This window comes from Copadichromis virginalis, linkage group LG6 (assembly GCF_057382275.1).
Source record: "Copadichromis virginalis isolate Kocher_CV1m ecotype Utaka linkage group LG6, C_Virginalis_male_GT1.1, whole genome shotgun sequence".
Lineage (NCBI taxonomy): Eukaryota > Metazoa > Chordata > Actinopteri > Cichliformes > Cichlidae > Copadichromis > Copadichromis virginalis.
This window is the reverse complement of record NC_140623.1, coordinates 30,145,840-30,164,859: the sequence shown is the minus strand read 5'-3', so window position 1 is coordinate 30,164,859 and position 19,020 is coordinate 30,145,840. Positions and strand designations below refer to the sequence as shown.

The window sequence follows — 19,020 nt, the reverse complement described above, 5'->3', positions numbered from 1 at the left end:
AAGAATTCGAGCAAAAATAAAGGTTTTTGGGAGGGTTTCCTAACACAGTGATAAACTGTGCATATTTAACAGTGTTTCTCCTTAAATACTTTTCTTTTTTGTAGAATTACCCTTTAAACTTGGGTTTTGACAATAAAGTTTGTATCTCATTTTTATCTGTAGTGATCAGTACATTGAGCCAAAGTGCTTTTCGTACAGATGAGAACAGAAAAAAAAACTGTTCAAAACACAACATTTTCACACTGTGTGTTAAAGTTCAGCTGAAGATCGTCTTTTGAGGCTGTGTTTACACAGAATGTGATTGGACGATCACAATGCCGAGTCAGTCATCTCCAACAAGTTAAGAATTTTATTGATTTTATAAATTGTTAATAAAAATTTGTGACAAAAACAAGGGCTGAATCCTTATTGATCCTCTATGCTCTTTACATTTTAAGTTTCTGTATTTTTTCCATGTTATCATCATCGTTTGTTTTGAATTCATGAAAGAGATGAAGAGTTACGGGAAAGAAGTTAGCATAGCAACATAAAGACAATTTTCTTTTGAGCAATAAGAAATAATTGATGAAGATAGATTTTGGAAAAAATTCAAGGATTTTCAGTGAGAACTTTAGGGGCCTGCACTTGTTTTCACATCCCATCTGTCCCAGGAATCATCTATTGAAAACAGGAAGCCTTGGTTAATTCACACTTTAGAGATGTGTCATATCAGCATTTCAAGTCATAAACCGTCCTGCAAAGTTTACTCAACTTTCATCAGACAGGCTACCATCAGACAGTGCCTCACTGTTGCTAAATTCGAGATTGTTTGAAGTGTTATGTCAGTATGTTTTTGTGAGTCAGGAAATGACTTTTTCAACTTCTCTTATCTTGCGACACTCTTTCATAGTCTTGTCAGCAATTTAGCTTTTTTTTTCTCTCTTCTAAATCTGTTGCCTTGAGGTGGTGCTTTGCACAGCATACCTCCGCATCAAGAGACCTGTTTAATGTAAACCACACTGTGTAGAAAGAAAACATAAAAAAAGTATGGTTTCTTTTTACCCCAGCACACAAAAAGCAGGAACTAAAGAACCGAAAATTTAATGATCCTAATCATTTTGTGTCAATATCAACACCCTGGCAAATATGCTGTATATTTAACTCTTCTTTATGTTAAAAAACTGGAGCTTAATTGATGCTTTGTGGCAAAGAAAATGGTCTATTCGTTCAAAAAATTTGCCATCAAATGGTGTTAAAGTATTAGAGTGAGATTTTAACAAACATGCGCAGTGAACCACACGTTAATATTTACTGGGAAGCAAACGGTGTGCCAATGTGCTACTGGATTCTGGTCATAAGAATATCTTATCATTTTACCAACATCCTTGTTTTGGCTTTTATACCAAACCTATATGTTTTGATGTGTTGAGCAGGAAAATCCCCTCCATGCCACTGCGATGCAGCATAATAGCAAAACAGCTGCTAGACTGTAATTACGTGTGTGTTAGTGAATGTGAGATTGTGCATTTGAATATTGTGTTTACTGTAAGAGCTGTCTAAGCCTCAGACAGCGGTGAAGCACATCGCAGGGACTTCCTCTGTTCCTTAAACCACGACTAGACTGGCCTCAGCGGTGCTGATTCTACACACGCACACGCACACACACAGGGACAGAAGTTACTTTTAAATGTGATGCACTAATCAGCCTCATTACAAAGTGTACATCTAAAACTCTGTGACAGGTTCAGAGAGAAGTACATGTAAAATGGAAGGTTATGGTTTTGTGTTTCTTCTTTTTGGCTTAGTTTTTAGTAACTGTAATAATTTTTAGGAAATCTCTGGAGCGCAGGGTTATTTTAACTTGTGAGTTCATTCAATTTCATATCACTCTTCTTAAGGGTTGAGCCTCTAAGCACACGTCTTGGAACTTTTTTTTCCAAGTACAGTGTCAAGACTTAAAAGCTTTGTTATTACTCATCGTTTCTATTTTATTGACCTGTCTTTTTTTCACTTTCTTTCTCTCACCCCATCAGATACATTGGAAAGTCCGACTCCATAACCATCAGTGTATGGAACCACAAGAAGATCCACAAAAAGCAGGGCGCGGGTTTCCTGGGCTGTGTACGCCTCCTGTCCAATGCCATTAACAGACTCAAAGACACGGGCTGTAAGTAGCTATTTGTATTATTGTAAGTATGAATTTAGGTGTTTCTTTCGCATTGACTGAAAACAGGTCAGTGTTCTGTTTTTGTACATCTTTTGCCATAAGGTGACCTGTCAGGATTGTTATTGAAGTGTGATTCAGTTAGGTATGCCAGGTTAACCTTTGTTCACACATTCTGCACTGAACTTATCGCACATAAACAAATGTGTGAATCAAACCAAATGTCTCCAGACAGCCTAGGTTTCAGACTTGACACTCGTCTTTCCTGTGCCTCTGCTGGTTGCAGCAATAGATAGCATGCCTGCTGCTACAGTAGGCATGCAGCATGTGAGCTGTGTCCTAGCCTGCAACCTGCTACAGCATATATGCCAGCCATTCATTGCTATGAGATTTATGGCAACTCCTTATAACATATCACAAATATTTTTTGCTGCAGACATCTGGCTCCTGTGACCAAATCAGTGCCAATAGTTCTATTTAAAGCAAAATGACTTTCTTGTCAGGAAAAAAAAGAGGAAGAAACATGCTGCTGATTGATGATGGCATGAGATAATCACTGGTTGCCCCAGAACAAGATCCCAACATACTTGTACAGATGCTCACATTCTCAAATGAGCAGTTCTTAATCTACATGCTTAAGACCGTCACCTCACTGTTACGGTCTTTTATTTCAAATATATTCTGTGCATTCCAAATGCCTGTTAACCCTGCCTAACTTTTTGGCAGTACCAGACACGTATACCCTTAACCAAAGTCCAGACTATCAAATTAACATTCCTTCCAGTCATTCTCATCTTTTCCTTCAATCTGTCTTCCTGGCCTGCCCTAAACACAGGCCGTCAGACTTGTACCAGACCACACTGAGTTACATTTATCCCTTTTTATATGTATCCAACCTTTTCTCTGTTCCAGTCTGCTTGTCTTTCTCCAAAAAAAAACTCTTATGGAGTTGTCAAACAATGTCACTTACTGAAGTGTTTTGTTAATCCAAACTGCAATATTGAAGCTATTAATGCATGAATTCCATGAATGCAAGCAGTTGTAGTTTGGTTGGCCCAGATGCGACAGCCTCTTATTCCAGCTTCTAACTGTCAAGCTAAATACTTCACATAAGCATTCAGAATACTTTCCAGCACCTTTCTGGATTTTCTAAATGGTATTTCTGGCTCATGAAATTCCCCCTAATCCTCCGAAAACCACAACAGCATTATTGTTGCCACAAAAGGGACCTTGACAACCTAAGAAAGCCTGGTGCAATACTTTTACCTCACTATGACGGGGGACTTAAATTTATCCACTTCCAGAGGCAGACAGTTTAGGCTCCAGACAAGCCACTTACTGTGCAGTCAACATGGCAGAAATTATACTTTATCTCAGCCACAGAAAGTGGACAGGGAAGCATGTTCTGTGACAGGTCCTTGCTTTATGCCTTTGTCCTCCTCCTGTGTTGTGCAGATACATGAATTCATATTTAGACATATGAATGGAGCCCACTCTGTGGTCTAACCAAGATGTGCACATACACAGGCAAAAACATAAAAACAACCCAAACACACAAAAAGGCATTACTGGAATTGTCTGAGTTCCTGCAAGTCATATTCATACACATAGCACACTCTGCCATCCAGTATAAACACAAAACCCTTACAAAACTTCCCCTACACACACACACACACACACACACACTGCTCTTGCACAGTCTTGCAAAAGGGTATCCAGCATGGTTGCCTAGTTTACTAGAAGGTTGTTTGGCTTTACACTGAACTCATTTCCTGCTTTAGCATTACAGACACAAACCTCTAAGTCATCTGCCTCATTTCTGTACCCACAAACTCACTAACACACTCACACACAGACACACAGACCACCAGTTTTTCAAAATGACTTGCCTTACTACTATTGGTACACTCACTTTGAACTTTGCTTTTTGTTCTTGGTATTGATACTGTTGATGCAACGTCTTGTTATTTTTCCTGATGTGCTGATAGTGATACTGTTGATTCTACAGTTTTTACACATGCATGCAAACATGTCCAGACAGCTGTGCATTATCTAAATGAAGCGACTAAATTAAACATGTGGCTCTGCATGTGCACATTGACACATATTTATGCAGTTTAGTCTATTGCAGCACACAGCTTTTAAAGCTCTGAGGAATTGAATGGTGTGGTGAGGGCTTGTGGTTAAAGGTCTTTAAATGTTCTGTCTCTCTGTTTTTCCTCCTCTCTTATTTAAGAAAAAAAATCTGCTTACTATTCTGGCCATGTAAGGCTCAAACCATCCTTGTTTAGTCTAGACACATATCTGGAACAGATGCACTTGTTCTCACACAAACCCGCAGGCATTATAGAAATGAGCTATATGCTTCTTCCCATTTAAACGATTTAATGTGCAAAATAAGTCATGCACACAAACCAAAGACATGACAACTTAAGAGTTGGCTTATGGTGAGCTGGAGTGTCCCTTTATCTTGCTTTCTTTCACACTCTCTTCTGCATATTTCTGTTTATTTTACACTCAACCTACGTCTTGTGTTTAGCCAACACACACACCTGTACACACATCCGTTGTGTTGTTAATGAAAATTAATTGATATTACTCCTGCACTGGTCAATTGGAATATGTCCAAATCTCCTTGTAGGATCTAGTGTGTGTGTGTGTGTGTGTGTGTGTGTGTGTGTGTGTGTGTGTGTAGATGAGTGTATCTGTGTCTGGATCTTGTTCAGTGACTTGGATTATGTGTCTAGCACCACTGCCCCTTCCTGAGCAGACAGTGAATTCTTACTTACTCAGAAACAACAAGGCTAATTACAGTTTGTGTCCAGACATAGCTACATTTGCTGTCTCCTGAGTCAGATTCCTCTTTTTATTAACTGCTATTAAACTTGCATGTTAAAAATTGGGTTATCACCACTCATTTGAAACCAGCGGCGATCCAATTTACAGACTTAGAAAAACATTATAGGGACATTTGAAGTATTCTCTGTACATGCACAGAAATATGGGCTTTTAAGTGAAGCAGTGGTTTCTTGCACTATTTAAAACGCAGACAAAAAATGCTAATCCTGGCTCAACTTTTTGCCACAATTCAAAGTCCTCGCTTGCGTCATCTGGTTTTGCCGTAACAAATGCTCAGCTTATGGGTTTAAACCCGGATGATGATGATGATGATGATGATGATGATTTATTTATTTATTTATTTATTTATTTATTTATTTATTTATTTATTTTTACATCAGAGTAGTTATAACAATCTTGTATTTATAGCCTGTGCTACCTACACAACTTCTTTTTTTTTTTCCTTAGTGTCATTATTGGTATGACTCCTTGAGGTACACTTTTAAAGGTTAAACATGCAGCAGATGCTGAATCCGTTTTTCTATTTTGTTTGCAGATCAGAGACTTGACCTGAATAAACTGGGCCCAAATGACAATGATACTGTGAGAGGACAGATAGTAGGTAAGAAATACTGTTATCACTGCATAAACTGCTTGTTTAAGTGTGTGGGTATTGTTTCCCATTTGCCTGTGCACGAAGTACAGTTACCACCTGGCATTGTCTCTAACACCTGCATTTACCATTATGCAAATAACTCAGATCATCAGCTCCATGCGTTGGTCTCAGAAACAGAAGTATTGAAATGTAAATAGAGATGTTACCCTGAAGTGAAAATACATTTCTACAGCTTGCCTTCAGGAGGCGAATAACATCTCTTTTACATTACACTGACTTTATACTCACAAGCTGGCAGGTTAAAGACTCTTTAATGTCCAATCCAACGCCATCTGACATTTGTTGTCTTATATTATGCAGCTTTGCTGGTTGCATATGAGAAAAGTGCATGTGTGAAAATGGCTTAAGTGACACAAACGCATAACAGAATACAAAATGCTCAATTTACTTTGAGCCTTATAGTGAGTAAAATCGCTGCTGTATTATCTTTCTCGTCTTAAACTGTAGTAAGTCTTCAGTCCAGAGATCGCATCGGTTCTGGAGGACCAGTGGTAGACTGCAGTCGTCTATTTGACAATGACTTACCTGACGGGTCAGTATCCTCAGACATTTTATCTATCCTGTTGGCTATTAGTTCTGTTTTTAATTTAAAAAAAAAAAAAACCTTATTTTTGTATTTGGAGTTTGTCCATTTGATTGAATTAAGTAGTAACTTTTGAATATTATCCTTTTAACAAATGAAGTAATGTTGTGTGGGGTTTTTTGTTTGTTTGTTTCGTGTTGTTTAGTTTTTTTAAATGGTGAATATTAACTTTGTGTCATTGTGTACAATGAAACAGCTGGGAAGAGAGGAGGACGGCCTCTGGAAGGATACAGTACCTGAACCACATCACACGCACCACACAATGGGAGAGGCCAACCAGGTACATATGTACACGTCTTTAGTTTTAGCATACCTTAATCTATGTAGGATATTAAAAAGAATACCAATGTACCTGCACTTTAATTTTACCTTACATACAGCAAGAATGCAAATTTAATCCAAAGCAAATTTTATAGAGAGCTTGCACGAGGATCTGAGAAAGTGGTTGTACTCCTTCCTCACTTCCCCTTTGAGAAGAAAATCCACTTCAGCACAACAAAAACAGTCTGTTGATAATGCTCTCAGTTTCCTTAGTCCTCCACCCCAACACACACGGACACAAATGGCTAAATAAACTATCCAGCCATTCAGGCAGCCTGGCTTCATTTGGCCCCCGTTGCTACAGGAACAACTGTCGCCTTCCTACTTGGCCCGTATCAGTGGAGCCATTAGGAGTGTAAGCAAATAACACCCTGGACCACCTCACCCACTTTTGCTTCACATCTTTAGTCACCCCTACACAGCAGAGTGGAACACAGTTGGAACGGCAGGAAATAATGGTGAGGAAAAGGTCAAGCGGTGTGGATTTGGGGGAGGAGGAGGAAATGATGAATTTAAGGAGGAAGACGAGTGGGTAGGACTGTGTAGGAGGATGCAATGACAAAGTGAGAGTTGATGAATTAGGTTGTCGTGAGGGGACACTTGTCCAGGGGTAGAACATGAAGACGGGACAAAGGAAAGTCGATGCAGAGATGGGGGGGGGGGGAAAAATAAGCACAGTGAAAGAGGAAATGGGAGGAGGAAGAGCATTTGGAGGGGTTGTGGGTCCAAGACTTTAGATAGCCAAGGCGTCAGTAACTCTGGACAGCCAGACAGTGGTCAGACAGGCTGCACACACAATGACTGCCAGTAAGCCAGCCTGTCTGTGTTTGTGTCTCCTTATCAGATATCTGTTTGCAAGTCCCGCTCTTAACATGCTGACACAGACTGTAGTCTCATGACTTTTTGTTCTTTTTTTTATGCAACCCATAATCACTGATATTATTCAAAGCTTAAGCATTATCATAAAACACATTTATCTTCAAGAGAGCATATGAAACAAAGTGTTTTGCAACAAAGATGCTATCCATGTGTCTGTGTGCTTACCAAAAAGAGATCAAGTTGCTGCTTCTGAGACTTAACAGAAAACACAGCTTTGCTGGTAAGCATGGTAAACATTTGCTTAAATTCACCAAAACTAAAAGCCAACCATTTATCACTTCACCAAAAAATTGTTTCTTGGAGTCACACATACGACTTGTAGGAATAAAAGCACACATTGTTCTTTTCAGTTATTCACCCAGTTTATAGCAAGATGGAATAGAAATGCTCTTTCAAACATAGGATTAGCTATTTCAGATATGCCAAGAAATATACTGTCAGAGTATGTACCGATTCATAGAATGTGATTTGAAAATGGAGGCAAAAGTGAAATACAAACCCCTTATCACCCCACTTTGACCATGTGCCCTTTCTTTTCTTTTCCAGACCAGCATCAGAGTACTCCAGCCCATCAGGGCGTCCATTGAGCTGCGTGGTGGATGAAAACACCCCAGTGATGACGCCCGTTAATGGGGCAGAGGCGAGTGGCCCTCCGGGCGAACAGCGGATCCAGGAGCGAAGGGTTCGATCGCAGCGGCATCGTAACTACATGAGTCGAACACACCTACATACGCCGCCAGATTTGCCTGAGGGTTATGGTGAGAGACAGTGGAGTGACACACAAATGCACACACTTAGGCTATGTCCACACGTACCCGGGTATTTTTGAAAACGCAGATTTCGTCCACACGTTAACGGCGTTTTTGGTCACTGAAAACTGAGAATTTTAAAAACTCCGGCCAGGGTGGATATTTTCTAAAACTCAGTTTTTGCATTTATGAGAAAAACTGAGAAAACGCAGCGTCAAAGATGTGCGCCTTTTTTGACGTCACAGTGTGCGCCACGTTATTGTTTCGGTGAAATGAATTTCTACAATACTGTTACTGTTAATTCTACTCTCTGCAGTGTTTAAATGCTTACATATACACACACAGTTACTGTCCCTCCACACATACGACTCAGTTCTGCTTCTATGCCCCAGCTTTGTTTACTTTTTCCCAGCGAGGCTTCTAGACTTCTGATTGGCCAACATTTCTACACGGTTAGGAATATAGCGCCACCTGCTGCTTTGGCATGTTCATAGCAGCGTTTTCCTTCATTTCTGCCTTTACGTGTGGACGGGATTATTTTTTAAAACGAAAACGGAAAATCTCCGTTTTCAAAAATACCCGTGTACGTGTGGACGTAGCCTTAGTATTAACACATCGGTGGTTCAGACTACAGCCAAATTATGGCCTAAACCAGATGCTGTAGGGAGTTGCTTTGGTCAGGAATGCTTATTGTGTCATAATGAATGAAGACCAATGCTGTATCTGTGATGCCTCACAACTTTTAGCGACATTAAAGAAAGATGGAGTTTCTTTCTACGGTCAGCATGAACTTGACAAGTATAAGCCAAAACCTCATCCAACTCATCAGATTTTTTCTTCTGCCTCTTTGTTGTATACAAATATAGACATGGCAAAGCGGGAAATGCATACAAATCTAGTATTAATTACTGTTTTATATTTAAATTCCTTATTGTTACCACTAAGTGAAAGCTGCCTCATTGACATCACATTATATTGTACTGGTGTGATTATACTGTCAGCTACTACGTTCTCACAGCTGTTGTTTCAGACTAGAGCGGTTACCAAATCCCATGTTCGTTGAACTAAAAAAGTGCATTTTGGAACATCCAAAAGTGCAATCCAAAATCAGTCCACCCCCCCAACCCCAAATATCCAAGGTATGCAGATGAAAGACGTGGCGCTCTGATCCTGGGGCGAGTGTTTTCTTTGTTGCCTGGGGGCACTTTTTTTTTTTTCTTTTCATGAGAATCTCATTTAAATAGCTTTCTAACTTCCCCTTTGTTGTCTTTTCCTGTATTCCCGTCCCGTCATTCGATTTATTCACACTTTCTCGCCTCTTTCCTTTCCCACCCCCACCCTGCAGAAGCACATCGTGACAACTGCAGTCATCACTTAGGCTACGTTCACACTGCAGGCGAAAGCGCATCAAATGAGATTTGTTTTGTTTTTTTGTTTTTTGGGGACCCTATGCGACCCATATCCGATCATGGTATGACAGTGTAAATCCGATATTTTCAAATCCGATGTGGGTCACTTTCGTATGTGGTACTGAATCCGATACATATCCGATGTTTTAGAAAGCGACTGCTGTTTGAACCGTCAAGTCGCATTAAATCCGTCTTTTACGTCACTGACACAAGACAGACGCCAATTATCAGCGCGAACGCTTCCTGGCCATCCCGTGTAGATGTCCGTGAAACTGTTGGGAAGACAACGTGAACATTTTATTTGTACTGTATAATCTGCAGATTCTGACAGAAATCTGCAACTAACCTTTGAAGCACCGCTCCTCTCTAAAACAGCAATAAGGATAATTATTAGGTTATTTACATTATTATGTAAATAACAAAATAACTTGAAGCAAAAATTGGGAAACGTAAAGTCCAAAGTCTTCACATTAAGGACCATCAGTCAAACAATATTGTTTGCTCTGGGTCTAAACAGAGCGCGTTGTGTGTGATGTCTTTTGCGCATGCGGGCCGCTTTGAGCGTTCACACTAGAGCGCGTTTGCTGTCGCATTTTATTTGTAGTGTGAATAAGCAGATAAAAAAATTGGATTTGATCAAAAAATCGGAATTGAGCATTAAGACCTGCAGTGTGAACGTAGCCTTAGTTTGTGTTACTGCTCCTCTTCTCCTCTCCTCTCGGCTCCTCTCCTCACCTCTCCTCGTTTTAACTATTGGAATGTTTTGGCTTTGCACGCAATTATTCCCACAACGAAAAGAAGGTGGGAATCCTTTTCATAGCTCAGTGTTTCACTCCAAGAAGAGACTTTAGGTTGGGTTTTTTTTTTGTTTTGTTTTGTTTTTTTGGTCTATTCTTTAAGCTGGATTTGCTTACAGCATGCAAGTACTTGGGGGAAAATAACAGAGAAATGGTTTTTGGGGTTTATTTTTTTGTTTGTTTGTTTTTTGCCCTCTCCAACGTGGGAAAGATTTCTTTGCAAAGAAGTGCTCTTCTCTCACAGTCAGCCACAGTGGACCCCACAATAGCCACAGTCTCTGTAAAATAAATTATTATTTTAAGTGTGGTGCTTATATGCCAGTGCTTGGGAATGACACTACTGGATCTGTGCCCCCTTTGAAAGGTCCTGCTGTGTCCACTGAGACTGGCTGAGGTTGGACAAAGTGAGTCACTGATGCCCAACAACTCAAGAGCTTTCTTCCTTAGCTGAACCCTCTGAACTACTGGCTGGGTGTGGTGAGAGAGAATAAGAGGGAGAGAGGGAATGTGTTTTGCCAGTAGGAAGTTGGAGTGGGAGTTAGTAATGGATTAGCTGGTGAATATACACATGAATACCCCACCACTGCAGCACTGACTTTATGCCAACATTCACACAGTTGCTCTCCATTCATCTATGCGCTGGATGGAACCACAGATTCAATGAGCTAATGATAGCTTACAAATGAGTGTCACTCCCCTTTGATTTCTTCTGGTTGTTTACACACGAATTAGTGGGTTTGGCGACATGAAAGCATTTAACTTTCCATTTCCTTTGTTTCTGAAGGTTAACGGGGGTGGATTACTTTCAAAGCACGCACAAACCTTTAAGTGAAATAAGGCAACTAGGATGCATCAGCGAACTGTCCACAAGGAAAAACATTCATGGAAGTCTTTGATACATTTCCCTCACATTTTATTTTTCCCATCCCCTTGGGATACACCTATTGGAGACTGAAGAGGAACTAATTGATTACATTGGCACACACCTTAAGAAACTCTTAGGTCAACAGTGTCCCAGCAGTTTGGCTGTCACATAAATTATAAACAGACTTCTCCTACTCCAGAATACACAAACTCCCTATCCTTGCTTATACCCATGTAGACTGCAGAACATCGGTCCCACAAACAGTCCCAAGCTTTTTTTCTGTGCTCTTTTTGGCCTTTTTTGACAAATGAATCTCCTCTCTGTTACAGAACAAAGAACAACTCAGCAGGGCCAAGTTTACTTCCTCCATACACAGACTGGAGTCAGCACATGGCATGATCCCCGGGTGCCCAGGTAACTCATTTGTGTTCATATATTTCTTTTCATCTTCATTGTGCCTTTACTTGTAAAAACCCTTTTCAATTCCTATTTGATAAGGCATATGCAGTTGTTAATATATATGATTGTACTGGAATTAACAACACACTGATTTCAATGTGTGTTGAAATGAGTGTGTTGTCTTTTTTTGTTCGATTCCTAGTATCAAACCTGACACAAAACTGCAAAACTGACAAGAGCAAACTGGAGTTGACTTGGTTGAATTAGACGTTATTTCTTCCTTTGTTGCTGTTTTTCGTGTTCAAAAACACTCTTATTAGTCAAATTTCAGACTCTGTGTCAGCCAAACGGACAACCCCTGGGTCTGATGCGGAGTTGGAAGAGCATTTTTGCATTTGTTGAACTGACCAAACTATAAGCCAATGGTTCTGCATTCAATCATGCTTTTTCACCAACTCTCAACAGTTCTCTGCTTAATTCCCCAAAGATTACAAGCAGCTCTGTTGCGTTATGTTTTTGGCTACACCTCGATGTAGCTTCTGCTCACATAGCATCCGACTGAGAGCATAAACCTCTGGGTTTGGTCATTTTGGACAGAGCTGCTAAAATGACCCAGTATCTGCGATGAGTGCAGCCAGGCATGTGCTTTGTGCCTGAGTGATGTGTCCTCACTTCACACAAGGACGATGGATTCGCACACAAGGAAAGGCACAGAAGCTCCTCAGGCTACAGCGTTGTCCCAGATCGCAACTTTAGTTTCTGCTAACAGAAATGTCACTCTGCAAGACAGAAGGAGAATCAAGAAATAAGAACAAGGACTTGGGCAAAATGATAATTTCAGTGGTAACAACAGTGTTGTTACAGGTTATCACTTTATTTTATTATCACACAACACAACTATCATCAAATATGTCAACAAATTGTCCCTCATATAAAATTCTGTATGAACAGTTATTTGGTTTTACTGTAGTTGGTAGTGTATTAATTGTAGTAGGTATGTGGCACGACCCATCTGCCCTTCAAGGTCGTCTCCTCGTACACCTCTGCACCAGCACTGCCTGTTTTTAGATTGCATCCTGTAAAAGTTTCATTCTCACCACTTGTAGCTGCATATGCATGCTACCTAATGACACGACTTTGTAGTTAAGGAACAGCACTTAAGTTATTGGTTTTTTTATTTTTATGATCATAGTAGCAAAACGTTTTCATCTTGCCTCGAGTTAATGGTGTCAGTGCTATCCAGCTACTTATATTAAAGAGGGTTGATCAATGCAACATGAGTGAATTTGTAACAGTTTAATCTTTTTTTTTGGTTCAGGGACTTAAGCAATGTAAACTGTGAGGAGCTTGGCCCACTGCCACCCGGCTGGGAGATCAGAAACACTGCCACCGGCCGTGTCTACTTTGTTGACCACAACAATCGAACAACACAGTTCACAGACCCACGGCTGTCTGCTAACCTGCATCTAGTGCTCAAGTGAGTTTAACAATTGTTCAAGAGTGTTTTGAGAGCAGTCCCATGGTTGTTGTTTAGGTTTGTGGTGGTATGCACAGACAAATGCTTGCTTTTATTGTGTACTGTTCACTCTGTAATATAAGAATCAAACATTTCCATACAACTGTCAGATGCCAAAGAATGAAGTTAGATATGTTGGAAGTATGCAGGTATATAGTTGTTGTAGCCTTTTATTAGCTGTCCCTCTATAATCATAAGGTAATGAGCGTAGCGGTGACTGAAACACATAATTCACTGATGGTAGTTTCTGTAAAGCACCCTCAGCTATTTGGAAACCAGGTAACCATTAAAGTAACAAGTCTGATCAAGGATATGACTGTAAAATAAAGTAGATATTTTCATTGCTTAAGACATCATTTATATTCTTCTTCTTCTAAAAGAAGTCCAACGTTTCATCGTCATTGAGTGCTGACCTCACTGTGCCTATTGCACTGCTAAGGTTTGTTTTAGCTTTCTGACATCTTTGTATTTGAAGCAGAGGGACATTAATGGCTTAATATTTTTAAAATGAGCTTCCCGCTCATTGTGTTAGTGGAAATCAACAGTACTCCTGTCATCATGTGTATGGAGTAACCAACAGAAGAGAGGATGTGTTTTGCTTACATTGTTTAATCCACCAGCAATGAATATGTATATGGTTCACTCACTCTTTTTGCTGTTTTGTTCCTCCTTATCACTTCCTCTGTCGTGTTTTTCTTTTCTTTTATGTTAACACTCTATCCTATTATTTGTTTATAACCTTAAAAATCTTGCTTTCTTTATTTTGTCCATGTTTTGGATTGTTTTACACCATTTTTCTTGTTTGATCTTACCTACATTCTCTTTCTTTATGTCCTTTATTCTGTCCTTTTTCACGTCTGTCCTCTTTTTCCATTCCTTTTTTAATCCCATCCCCTGATGTTTTCAATGCTCCAATACTCTTCTCTGCCATTCACCTTCTCTTTTATGTCCTTTTCTTCGTTTCCCCCCTTTTGTCTTTCTCTGTCTTTTCCTCTTTCCTGCTTTCTCCAGCAGCCCAAGTCCAAATGGTTCCCGTGTGGCCATGGACAGCCAAAACACTAACCTCAGGTAACCCACAAATGCACACAAAAACACAGACATGCATAGAGAAGAACATGAGCATTCATAATCTGCAACGTACAGATAAACTGTCCACAGGGCACATAGGCTTTCATACTATATACACACAGACTTGCACTGTTATAATACCATGAGAGAAAATGCCATCCAAAGGGGGAGCATGTCTGCTTGTGTTATTGTAAACATGTGCGAATCTTTTTTCTCAAGGTTACCTTTCAACTGGATGCCATGCAAGTATTAAACACACACTCTCTGGCCTGCTGTCCGTATCGGAGAACTGTCAGTTCATCTTTCATTATGCTCGTCTAGTCTGTCAGCAGCCTGCCTCCATGGAAGATCAGCGCTTAGTACACTGACCCAATGAAGCCAAACCTCACTCATGAAAATACTAAACACATATTAGCGAAGCAGCTGCTAGCTTAGCACAAATCTTCTTTTATTCTTCAACAGAAGACGCAGGCCGGACGCATAATTTAGTGAAAATTACACCAAAATTGTCTGTGGTATTTTTGTAGACACGACAGACTAAATTTTAGGAAGTATTTTGGCTGTCAGGGAGGTCTCTTTACTTTACTTACGACTTTCAGCGTGCGCAGTGGGGATTATTAGAACAAGAGGAGCATACAGAGAGATGTAGGGATTTTTCCGTCTTTGCTTTTTTGGTAGAAAATCTTAGTCAAAACCTCTTGCAATAATAGCGGCTGGCACGATAGACATGTTTGGGAAATCAACATCTGGTCATTTGGTCAAATAGTATCCATATGTGTCAGAACAGCCTCTGGTTGTGATTTGAAGCTCAGTTATGTTATCCACAGTCAGCATCGTTAACCGCTTGTCTGACTCCTTATTAGGTGCGATTTGAGTCCAGACAACACTTTAGAGCTTTGAAAAATTAATAAGCTGTCATTTGTACTGCAGCTTTTGCAGTGATGCACACGATATTAATGAAAATAAAACTGAAAGACAGTCCGTTTGCAATTTTGTGTCACAGCAAGGGCAATGTTCTGCTCTGCCGAAATATGTAATATCCGAATACGTTATTGTATGTAAAAGTAAGCACTTGTTGTCTTTATTTGTATTTTTATTAGGTACAATTACAGAGGGGGGGGGGGGGGGGGGAGTTTAGAGAGCCTAGTCGAATATTGGCTGGATTACATTTTTAATTGGGCTTTAAAACTTTGGCGTGTGATGGTCCGGTGGTATACCTCGCATATGTAAAACTGCACAGTTGTAAAAACAATTTCAGCTCAGATAGTATCTGCTTCCTTAAAGCTGCTCCTTTATGTCTGACCATAACCAAAAACTGGCAACATTGCTTTTAATTACTACCCTGATGTACTCAAGTAGAAAAGTCACCGTGGCAGGAAAAAGTAAACGCACTTCAAAATCAGTGTTTTATTTAATTTTATTTATTTTTCTTCAAAATTGGAATATGTTCAGTATTAGTCACTTTTCTACTTTTGGCACTGAAACACAACATTTTCTTAGTGGTGATAAATGTTGAACTTCTTACTGGGTGAGAGGCTGAACTGTGACAGCATGTACACAAACAACAGCAGGCAGTAATACAGAGGCTGCATAGGCACATGCACGAATGCCACACCAGGCTGTTTACACATATTGCACGAGTGAAGCAGATTCGTCGAAACATTTGGGAGTATCAGCCTCATTAAGTTTCTGTCTACTAAGCCGGTATGTAAACACTAGTAGAACAACCAGTCAAACCACCACCACTGTTTTTGTTCTACATCTCCTCCTCCTTGTTGTGTATTTTTCTTTTAATCCCCTTTGTGCTTCCACCTTGAACGTTTCTGTCCTGAAAAGGTGTTGGATTTTTCTGCTGACTTCATACCAGGACCTGTTTCTTTTATCGCTGTCAGGATTTAAAGATATAATATGTAGCATTTTCTTTGGAAAATCTGTAAACTGAAAAGCAACCTGTTTCAGTCATCACTCATGATCCGTATGCAGTGACATCTACTTTGATTTGCTTTTTTTATTTTAGCGAATTCTGGTCGGCAGCAAGTCAGAAGTCACCAAGCGCCTCTTGTCTTTCACACACTCTTGGCAGAGAAAGGGCCAAGCTTCACTGTTATTTCCAAACAGTATTGCTGGATATTATCTACTTTTAAGAATATTTAGCCTCCAAACTGCATTTAAGGTATTATGAAAATACCTAATTTAAAGTTGGCTGATCTCTTCCTCAAGGCCATCTTTCTGTGCATACCCAGACAGCTTCCAGTACAGCTGCTTGTTTCGATCTCTCCCTGGAAGTCCCAGTATGATGACTTGAACTGTACGATTTATGATTAAATCTAAAACTGACTCATATGTTAGGTTATGCCCTCCTCTCTATTTTTGATAATTCCACTCAAACAAAACACACATTAAGAGCCTCTAATGCCTGTGTCTCAATCTCGTGGCCCATGTCACCTCTATTTGTGGCCCGCATAATGACGTGAAGAAATATTTTTAAAAATGATTATTCAAAAATTATTTAATATGAAGGCAATAGGCAGAGTGTTACAGGCATCACCCTAAAGAATGTAGCCTCATGGGCAGTGTAGTCTGTGCTGCAGGGAGAATGGACTGCCATACCCGTTATGTGTCTGTGAGCGCGAGGGGAGGAAGAAAGGACAGAGTCGAAAAGTACGAGCTGTCATCGAGCAGAAACAGGAGCTGGAAGCATGTAAATATAATAATAACCACTGCAGCCAAAAAGAGTGTCTGACGAGCCCAGCAGTAAGTAAGCTATTAAGACTCGACTGTACGCTGTGTTCGTGTTTTCCTCAGAAACAATAAGTCCCGTTGGAGCAGCCTTTCAACGCCTCTCTCTGTCTCTCGCTAGCAAAGTTGACCCAGACAACAAAGTAAAGCTAGTTTTCGGCTACGAGCCCGACACAGAACCCGACGTATTAGCCAGAGGTCCCTTTACTACGGTTCAGAGCCGCGGACCTGTTTTATATACGCGCCGAATAGTTTTCTATATTTCTATTCAAAATATACTGAATACATTACACTCACAAACATCGAGCACACTGAGAACACACCAACAAAATATTTGCCCCACCACCTGTCCCACTCGTAACACTTGGCTCCCAGTAAGCTTTTCCACTTCCACTAAATAAAATTAAAGTTGAAGAATCTTTTTGACACTCTGGAGGAGATCCAGCTCACATCACAGAAGTGCAAGTGTAAGGATACAGAAAGTGACTTCCACTGAGACATCTAAAAAAGTCATCCAGTCATGCACAAGATGACCTCGAAAGAGAGATCAGCCAAGTTGAGATCAGATACCTTTTTTTTTTTTTTTCTTCAACTTTTCCTCCTACTTCCTAGGTCTATAACATAGAAGCACGCACTTAAGTACGGCATGAAACTCCATTTCAGAGCAGCAGAATTGATTTCAGTGAGAGTCCGTGGGTTTTAACAAAAGTATGCATACCGCAGGAGGAGAGAGCACAACAGGAAATTTTGTGTGCATATTGGAAAAGAAAAGCAGTTGTTGTTTGTGTTTCCTTCCACTACCACAATTAATGTTCCTGTCATTTTCTGTCACACAGACACAGAATGAAATTCTTGGCCACTCAAAAACAATGAAGAGATTCTGACTATAGAGTGGGGGGGAAAAAAAATTATGACTTTTTTTTTTTAAAAAGACACAGAGGAAGGCAGATCAGATATGGAACAAATATAAACTCTGTCAACTCCTTCTCTCTGACAGATTTACTGCCCACTTCACGCCATCAGACATTGATGATCTTTCCAAAAAAACCTTTCTACCGATCCTGAAGCTCTAAAAAAATTTCATGTTCTTTTTGACTCACTGCACTGCAGCTAATGCAGACATGTGCTCCATTTTTATTATCCTGACCTCAGCTCAGCCTTTGGTGCTTCAGGCCGCAATGTCGTAAACAGCAGCTGAAAAAATTATGTGATGTGGCAGACAATATTTTTCTTGATTTTTAACTCCAGTGACAAAAAAACGCTGGCTGGAAGCTTGCTAGCTAGAGTACCTCACATTTCTGCACTCTTTCTGTTGTTTCATGATTCAGATTCATCCTCTCTGTAGTAACAGCATGTTTAGTCTGCAGTATTAGATGCATGGAGCAGATTTGGGATGCAAACTGTAATCCTATACACTTCATTTAAATAAGACTCACAGCCCTGTTGCCTTTGACCTCAGCTGATGCAGGGCTCGAATAGTCAGACACGGCTGCATTACTGTGGTCTGCCACACCGTCTCTCGCATACTTAGCTTCCTGCTTTGCACCCACTCATAGAGTATGTCTGAAAAATTACATCAGTGTTTGCTTGAAGGTATTTTTAGGTGGCGCTGGATTGGGCCTTGCTGGGCATCAGCAGGTATTTTCCCAACCAAGCAGTAAATCTTGATGACATTTATATCAACATTTGCATTGATGTTTTGTGAAGTTATGATTATATTTAGTATAATAACCTGTAGAGCTAAATGGAAATTACTTGGCTGTGGGGATTTTGACTTTTTCTACTGTATTTTCTAAACCTGACATGATTCACCAGTGCAGTGATTGCCACCTGAAAGGGAACCTTTAGTATTAGAGCAAACAGAAAAAAACTACATGGATTAAAGCCTAAAATTAAATTAAAAAAAAAAAAAAAAAAAATCCATCTTAACAAATATATACAGTGTAACTTCTACCAGTTTTAGCTAGGCATTAGTATCCATGGGATGCTAAAAATTCTAATTAAATCAGAAATCACATAATGATCAGAAATGGAAAAT

General features: G+C 39.9%; 1 protein-coding gene across 2 annotated transcripts in view; it reads left to right on the top strand.

Annotated features, from left to right (window-relative positions):
• LOC146708078 (E3 ubiquitin-protein ligase SMURF2-like) overlaps positions 1-19,020 on the top strand; it is a 61,673-nt gene that overhangs the window by 30,721 nt on the left and 11,932 nt on the right. The window contains exons 4-11 of one of the 2 annotated variants that reach the window (XM_085459803.1): positions 2,013-2,146; positions 5,538-5,603; positions 6,105-6,189; positions 6,437-6,520; positions 7,987-8,198; positions 11,590-11,674; positions 12,978-13,136; positions 14,190-14,243. In XM_085459803.1, coding sequence (XP_085315929.1) covers positions 2,013-2,146; positions 5,538-5,603; positions 6,105-6,189; positions 6,437-6,520; positions 7,987-8,198; positions 11,590-11,674; positions 12,978-13,136; positions 14,190-14,243 — 879 coding nt within the window. Of the gene's footprint in view, positions 1-2,012; positions 2,147-5,537; positions 5,604-6,104; positions 6,190-6,436; positions 6,521-7,986; positions 8,199-11,589; positions 11,675-12,977; positions 13,137-14,186; positions 14,244-19,020 lie in introns of both variants that reach the window. The other variant, XM_085459802.1, reaches the window with a different exon arrangement.